The sequence below is a fragment of the Pundamilia nyererei genome, unplaced genomic scaffold, assembly GCF_000239375.1.
Source record: "Pundamilia nyererei isolate P.nyererei 1_Seehausen unplaced genomic scaffold, PunNye1.0 scaffold00087, whole genome shotgun sequence".
Lineage (NCBI taxonomy): Eukaryota > Metazoa > Chordata > Actinopteri > Cichliformes > Cichlidae > Pundamilia > Pundamilia nyererei.
Window position 1 is genome coordinate 78,833 of NW_005187488.1, and position 8,239 is coordinate 87,071.

Sequence of the window (8,239 nt, forward strand, 5' to 3'; positions counted from 1 at the left end):
AAATATCTGCAAACATACATGGAAATACAAAATATAGGACAAAAATATAGTTTGTAAGAGTCTAACAAGCTTAAAGTCAGTATTTTGTATAACCACCTTTATTCTTCCTAACAGGCTGACCTCTCTCAGACAAGATTTCTTGTAGTTTCTTTAAGTAATCTTCAGGAATAGTTCTCCAGACTTCTTGAAATAGACTTAAAGCTCTTCTTTGTAAGTGTCTGCCTTTTGTCCTGTTCTCCATCAAGATGACCTCACACTGCTTCATTAACGTTGAGGTCTGTTCTGGGGAGGCCAATCCATGACCGATACTGTTCCACTGTGTGTTTTTCCACCCAGGTGTGCTTTTACTGCATTAGCTGTGCATTTGGAGTCATTGTCCTGCTGAAAAATGAACCTGTTGCTAATCAGACATGTGGGATCAAATATCTGTGCTAACTTTCTGCCTTTATGAGTTCAAGATCCTCAGGACCACTGACTGAAGTGCAGCCCTAAACCATGATAGAGATACCTTCTTCTGACCTCCTCCTTATATGTTGACAATTATTTAAATCAGGAAGTTCAGTGATGCTGATTTTCAGTCCAGTTCTTGTGTAATTTGGCATACCTCAGCTTTTTCCCCCACTTCACTTCCTTAAAAATGGTTAGGAAAAAAAGTTAGAGAAACTCCATTTAAAATGTGTGAAAAAGCAGCTAATGTCCATAAAAAATGTAAAGACCTTTAGAAAGCTTACAAGATTATTGCTCTAGACCACTTTAAAAATGAAAAGTCTGACTTCTTTGAAGCTAAATGTAAAGAAATGAGGGGTGACTGATGAGGGGTGCTCATGTGGTTACAGGTCATAAGTGTGGATGTGAGCTATAGATATTATGTTCTACCAAAGGTAAAGGTTTACTGGTGCTATACTTAGTTCTTACTTAAACAGAGCAGGTTATAGTGGGTACTGCATACAGATTAAGGACCCTGTTTAATCATTTTTTATTTAGTTTTTAGCACCATAGGTTGAATTTCAGTCACCTCATCTGCACTGGGGTAAACGCAGTAATCGAAGATGTATAACAGGATGTGTGAGTGAGGATCACTGTGGGTACTATGAAGGCCTGTTGAGTTGCTGGTGTGGTCTCAGTGTGGTCTCAGTCCATGCTTTTAAATCCCAACACTCTCAGTGAACTACTTGATTATTTTAGTGTGTGTTACGTTTATATGGGCCTTGGTTAGTGTTTGTTGTGTTAAAATATGTTCCTTTGATAAAGTGAATTTGACTGTGTATTTGATTGACAGCATTAGTTGTACGGAGCCTGTCGATACAGTTTATATCTAAGAAGAAATGAAAGGTTTGGGAGTCAGAAGCTGGACTTTTTGAATATTTGTGCAATTGCTTGTAGAATATCTCCTTAAAATGCTTTAAAAAGGCAGTGAGCAGTGCACTTCTCCTACTATAATTACGATACACTCATTATAGTCTGTGAATTTAACACTCACCCTCTTCATATTTCCTCATTTTTTCCACCAGCTTGGCTCCAGTGTAAGCTGGGAGAACTGGTGTGTGAAAGTTCGTCTAGCTGTATCCCATTTCAGAGCCGTTGTGACCATTTTGTCGACTGCCTGCCATTCCACTCAGATGAATCCAGCTGCCATGGTAACACGCTTTTATTACCTTACCCTTTTTTGCCATTAACTGTAGCCCTGTTGTATGATTTCCTGACATGTCGCAGGTTGCACTTACTCTAAAGTGTCATTTCTACCACCTCTGTGTCACGTCTGTCTGTGGATTTAGCTGTGATCAAATGTCTCTACTTTCATTAGTCACTTCATGCTTTAATTTAGCTTCTTTTAAAGCTTTGATGTCAATCACTGTGACATTTACTTCCAATGTGCTGTTACATCTCAATTTGCTTTGATTCGAATGACACGTCTTTTCTTTGTATCCATTTACGAAAAAGTAATCTTTTAAAGTATTTTCACATTTAATTTAGCACATACCTTTGCCTTTTCTCTATATATTGCCCTCTCATGAGTCAGTTTTCCCTTAAGTGCTTCCAGTACTTCACTCATATTTGCCCATTTCGAGGGACTCTCAGGACATTTTCAGGTCTGGCTGTTTAGTCTTCAAAGCACACCTTACGGTGTTACTGCAAGCTGCCAAAATGTGATCCATTAAAACCTCTGCTTTCCTGCATCTTTGAGAAATAAGCCCAAACCTCCCATTCCGCCTGCATTTGCTGCCAAGCCAAAGTCACTTTATCAAGGACTGAGCAGCACTTCAGGGTTTCATAATGGTATTTCCAGCATGATGATTATTTAAAAGGCAACCCTAATAACCCTCATCCAACCTATGGAGGCAGGAGCAGTCATCATCAGATAGATTAGGTGGGCGAGGGGAAAAAAGCATGCTAAAGTAAATGGTCTGTATTTGTACAGCGCTTTACTAGTCCCTAAGGACCCCAAAGCGCTTTACACACCCAGTCATCCACCCATTCACACACTGGTGATGGCAAGTTACATTGTAGCCACAGCCACCCAGGGGCGCACTGACAGAGGCGAGGCTGCCGGACACTGGCACCACCGGACTCTCATCGGTACAGATGAGAATCAGTCCTTCAGCTATTACTCAGAGACCAAACGGCTATTTTAAGTCAAAGATTCCTCAGTGTTCAACACAAAAGACATTTCTTCCAAAACAGTTTTACTGTAATGTTCAGACACAACTAAGGGAAGACACTGGCCACATTAATGACGTGCACTGTGGTGGAAAGCAAATTGAAAAGACTGGAGTATTTTAGATATGCCAGCACAGTCTTGGCTCAACACCAGACGTGAAGTTGGTGCTTCCTTCAGATAAAAATCATGTGGGCAACTTTATTTATCACAGCCACAAGAAGAAGAAGAAAGATGGCACTTAGGGATCACTCTCTTTCTCTGATGCACCTTGAAAAGACCTCATAAAAACTCTAAGATGTTTGGAGTGACCTACCTTGAATAACTGACACATGAACTAAAAGCAAATGATTGTCCGACATTTACTAGTAAATAAAAGCCATCGGTGTCATACTCACTTTAAGTGGCTGGAATGCATGGTCTCTTAACTGCTCATGCTCTCTGCAGAGGTTAATGGATGACACTCAACAGTAACCCCCCCCCCAACATATTTGACCGATTTCATCTTCTGAACAGCCACATGTCTGTTTCCTGTCAGATGAGGAGAGAAATGGTGGCTGCTGACAGAGTACAGTGAGGATTTGAGTATCCTGCCTTCTTCGTACAACTTGTGGTGATGCTGCATTTTCTTTTCTTCATTTGCAGAATGTCCTCCGATGTATTGCATGTATCACGGCTCATGCCATGTGATGACACAGGGGCCTGTTTGCATGTAAGCTGAACTTCACCCAGACACACACACACAAACATGCATCTATAAGCAGACTAATACACAAACTCAGTCACATTCATTAAGATGCACAAAAGAAAGATAAGTATCTTGTCTGTTCTTCCCACTCCCCCTCTCATCCTTTATCTGTCTGTGAGCTCTAAAACATGGAAATCCCATCAGTCTTGTTTCTTTCCTTGGAAAAGACACGCTCCGTGAAGCATGTGGGAATCTGCTTATCCCCTGCAGATTAAGCAGGATGGTTCTTCCTTCATTTAACCGCAGCATAGTGTTTCCTGGGAATCTCTGATGGGTTCTCCTGGTCAATATTTAATCGTGGTCACCACTAAGAATAGCTATAGCGGGTAGACCCCCAAAAAGCCATGCATCAGATTAACCTGCCACCATAATACAGCCGTCTACCTTTCAAAAACACATTCAAGACAGACACTCTGTTGGAGGTTTTTTTTTATTAAGCCCGTGAATCTAGCTGTCTGCATCAGCAGCTTGGAATGTCTCCAATGAGATTTTTCATTATAAAAGAAAGAATGCAATTATAAGACTTGGTGCTGGATCTGCTAACATCATTATGCACCAGTGAAGCCTTTCTGGGAGATTCACATTTCCCCCGTTCTCTTTTCACCAAAGGTTAAATTCTCCAACACATGAATGTGAATCATGCAGCGGGGTGGATACACCTTCCCTAAAGTCACATAACTAACTGCACGCCATGTCAACAACCCAATAAGTGTCACGTTATTAGAAAAGCAACACCTTCAATTGAAATTAAATTCCTGCATGATATGAATTTGTGATGAAAATCTCTTGTTAAGACAAAACTGAGAAACTGGATTAATCCAAATTTTGGTTTTCAACAACTTCACTTCCTTTTAAACCATTTTTACAGGAAGCTGGAACTGTTGCACAAGAGCTGCACACTTTGAATGCTAAGTAGCCCATACTGGCTTGTCTGCTTCTTATCTAACTTGCAAAGAGGAACGCACGTCTTGTCGTGCACATCCTGACAAAAAGCGAGCTGCTAATGTCGGTTTGTAGGCTCGGCGACACGTACAGAATATAAATGTACCCGCAGGTATCAGTCCAGACAGGTTAGATGCTGGTGTGGTCTTTGCTTTTCAGTACTGCTAACAAGCTGTCTGCCCGTGACATGTGGGCACTACCGCAAATTTGTTTACTTTGTGTCCAATTTCACTGACAGAGCTCAGCTGCTGTCAATCAAGTGCACCCACACGCCTGCCCAGCCAGCAAAAAGGAGAAGGGAGCATTTCATCTGTTTCTCCAGACACCTCTTCTTCCTTTTCCTTCCTGCTTTATGTCAAAAGATTTTTTTGTTAATGCTTTTTGTCTCAGAAATGCTGCCTCGTTTAGTCCTCCTGTGTTTGATTCCCCTTTCCTATTCATGTCCCCGTCCAACATTCCTCAGTGCAGCGCCACCACCACCACCGCCTCCTCTCATTATGTAAGAGGACCTTACCGCCGTCATTCACACTGCAGTGTGGTATGGACTTCCTGAAGCTGTTCCAGCATTGATAACAGCCCTGCTGTAGCAGAACTCATGGCCAGCACCTCTGGCTCAGTATTTGCCTCACGTTCCTCCACTCTGCTGAGCAGGATCCACCAGGGAACCAGGCCAGGAGCAGCCCACTGCCACGGCTAGACAGTCGCACAATATGCACGCTGACCCCCTCTGAATGATAATGACTCAGTCTGGCTTTGCTGAGAGCTGTGTGTTTCGAATTAGAAGGTCAATGTTGCTCTGAAATCAAGCTGATACTGAACAGATGTTGACTTGGAGCAGAGTCTTAGATTTGAAAAAGAGGAACTTACTTTCTTTCCAGATGCAGCTCCACAGACCGGCCAAACAATTCGCAATTAGCCTGTGTTTCCATGCTTGACGTCCAGCAGATAAACCTTGCACTTTTTGTCAAGATGGAAAAGACGCGTATGTTCAATAAGCTTAATAGAAACTGTCAGGATTATACTTCTTTTGTTTTAGTATTTGATTTTATGTAGCTTCAAAGTCTTATCCTGTTCTTACCAAAGGTTTGATCTATGTCTATTTAATTAAGTGTTATATGTATATGTGCATGTGCAGTTCATTAGTAATGGATGACAGTGCCACTAGTTGCTTCATTAAAGACAAGAAATATAAAGACATATACAGGTATGCAGTGGTTCTTAAAGTGTAGCTCAGGGCCTCCAACCCAAAATCTGATTATAAAACATGTTGTTGTGCTGGATTATTAAAAGAAAAGAGCATGATGGAGATCATAAAACAAGCATATTGTGTTCATTTATTCCTCTTATCTTTGGGCCAGTAGAGACTCACATTTGGGAAGCACATTTGAGTCAGACTCCTCATGTGATCACAAAACGGTGCTACATAAAACAAGACATGTGGTTTCAGCATCCGTGTCTCATCTTTCGTTTGTTTTTCCTTGCGTGGTCACAGCTGTCAGCCGGGATGGACAGGAAACCGTTGCCATGTCAGAGAGAAACCATCCCTCTCCACGTCTTCGCCGAAACCAGAGGACACGCAGATGGGTAATAAAGAAGCCCACCTCTTCTCTCACCTCTATTAAAATGACTCACCTCAGTGTAATTGCTGCATCCTTACTTACCCCGTTAATGTCACTGCAGTTCCTGTGTACGTTGGCATCGGCATCGGGCTGCTGCTGCTCGTACTCGGAGTCGCTGTGTGTGTTCTGGCTCTGCGCAAGAGAAAGTGCCACTTAATGTGAGTTGGAGCTGCATTCGTTCTGCTGTTTCACTGCTGATCCTTCGTGTAACGATTATGTTCATGATAAATGTGTTGATGAGTTTGTCTGCCGGCTCCACAGAAAGCCCAACCTGACGGACTACGGGGTGATGGATAACCCAAATTTTGACTGGAAAGCAGAGGTCAGCAGACAGAAATGTCCAATCAGTCATGTTTTGAGTAACATTAAGTTTCTCAGCCACACAAATCAAATATTTCTACCATTGTTCTCACATTTGTTCAATAAGTGGATTTAATTTTAGAAGAAGTCAGAAGGTGCTCGCCAGAAGCCTTTCTGCAAAATTAGATTTTTGATTTAGGATCATTGATTTTGCAGTTTGTGTGTCGCTATGAGTTTGTATTTCTCCGAGTGTTGTATGTACACACTATAGTGCCTATACAGCAGGTAGACACAATAACCGAACTATATAATCTGATCAAATGCAACAGCACAAGCTGCGATGCCAAAAATATCCAATTTAATCAAGATCACATGATGAAAGGCTTTAGAAACTGCTTCTTCACTGGCTTGCATTACCTTACACGGGCGCTCATATTATTGTCCGCCCACTGTGTGTTTTGTTTCCTGCAATTTTGATCTCTGCTATTATTCCTGCTATCAATGAGAAAGAGCCAAGCGTAGGACATGATGCAAGCACAGCTCTTCCATTTGGATAATGGAATGAGAGACACACAAACACACTTTGTTCTTAGCTACACGGGCGTGTCACCGAGTAATACAAGTCAGAGTGATGTTTCATTGCTCTGATGACTCTGGATTAAAACTTTGCTCTGTGCATGTGGCATGTTTGTAAGAGTTATAATTCATAAACACATAAACACAAATGAATGTGTGATCACAAACCTTTCATGTACAGTTTCGTCATCATTTTATGAGCCATTTTTCATCTTCATGTACACGAGAAAAGAATTTATGTCGATGAATTCTAATCAGTACATTATTAAAGTGCATGTTGAAAACACACAAGCACAGCACACAAAATGTGTTTAACTACACTCATTTTTCTTACTGGCAATTTTAAGTAGAGCGTTGTAGCGCCAAACCAGTATATCCATGACAGATCCGCTTCAGCACTTACACAGCAGTGGAAACAGTCGGTGATTATTCCACCTCTGCAAGACGATGAAATATTTTATGGAGGTTAAAGTTGTAATTATGTACACATAACAAGGCAATTTGATTTTAATTGCGCTTGCATTTCATGCACTCTCGCACATTAAGCCTCATCTCATTTTAAACCCATGTACATGATTTTCGTTACCTCAGGATGAAAGAGCGGGCGGCTGTCCCAGTGTGAACCCCAGGAGGAGTGATGGTCACCGGCTTTCCATCAGTGTCTACCCGTGGAGGAAGGAGGTAGAGGTATGGTGTCTGTACACAGCCTTTTGGCATTCACTCTAATTTCCTGTGCAGAAATCAGCACACAGGAAATGATATGTCTTTTTTTGTGCATATTCATACATACAGGGTCTGAACTGGAAAGATGCCAAGCTGTCCTTCTCCAACCCCATGTACCCTTACCCCCCTAATCATAATGAGGCTGACAGCAAAACTTCTGATGCATAAAAACAACGGACATCACATTTATTTTTTTTAAAGATATTTTTTGGGGTAAATGCCAACTAAGAGCATTGCAACAAAACCATCGAGATGCAGAAAACATGGAGACTGAATTGTGAATTGTGCGTACACACTCTTGAGGAGTTCGTCTTGACCCACTGCACTCAAGTCCAGAATGGGGGAGAGGATGCAAACGGTGACATGGATATATTTCACGATACCAGCTTGACTTCATGTGATACTTACATGTTTAAATAAAGGTTTAAAGCCCACAGAATAATTGATTGTTCAATCTAAGACATGCACATAAATATGAATAAACAGCACTGCGTATTTATCCACAGGAGTTCTGCTCTACGGACACCAAACTCTCTTGGTGAGACTTCAATGAGAAGATCAATAAGACTTGCATATTGGCCCAATTAAAATAGCGGATAATGCCGGAGGCTTAACCTGACTTTAATGGTTAGCATATCTGCTGCTTATCTGCTTAGTATAAAACACAGGTTATTT

General features: G+C 41.5%; 1 protein-coding gene across 1 annotated transcript in view; it reads left to right on the forward strand.

Moving 5' to 3' along the window:
- The window catches only part of malrd1 (MAM and LDL receptor class A domain containing 1), a 64,026-nt gene extending 56,034 nt beyond the window's left edge, over positions 1–7,992 (forward strand). The window contains exons 26-32 of the mRNA XM_013912315.1: positions 1,512–1,637; positions 3,302–3,368; positions 5,839–5,930; positions 6,027–6,123; positions 6,227–6,287; positions 7,433–7,528; positions 7,634–7,992. Coding sequence (XP_013767769.1) covers positions 1,512–1,637; positions 3,302–3,368; positions 5,839–5,930; positions 6,027–6,123; positions 6,227–6,287; positions 7,433–7,528; positions 7,634–7,732 — 638 coding nt within the window. The 3' untranslated portion in view covers positions 7,733–7,992. The remainder of the gene's footprint in view (positions 1–1,511; positions 1,638–3,301; positions 3,369–5,838; positions 5,931–6,026; positions 6,124–6,226; positions 6,288–7,432; positions 7,529–7,633) is intronic.
- Positions 7,993–8,239: the final 247 nt, after the last annotated feature.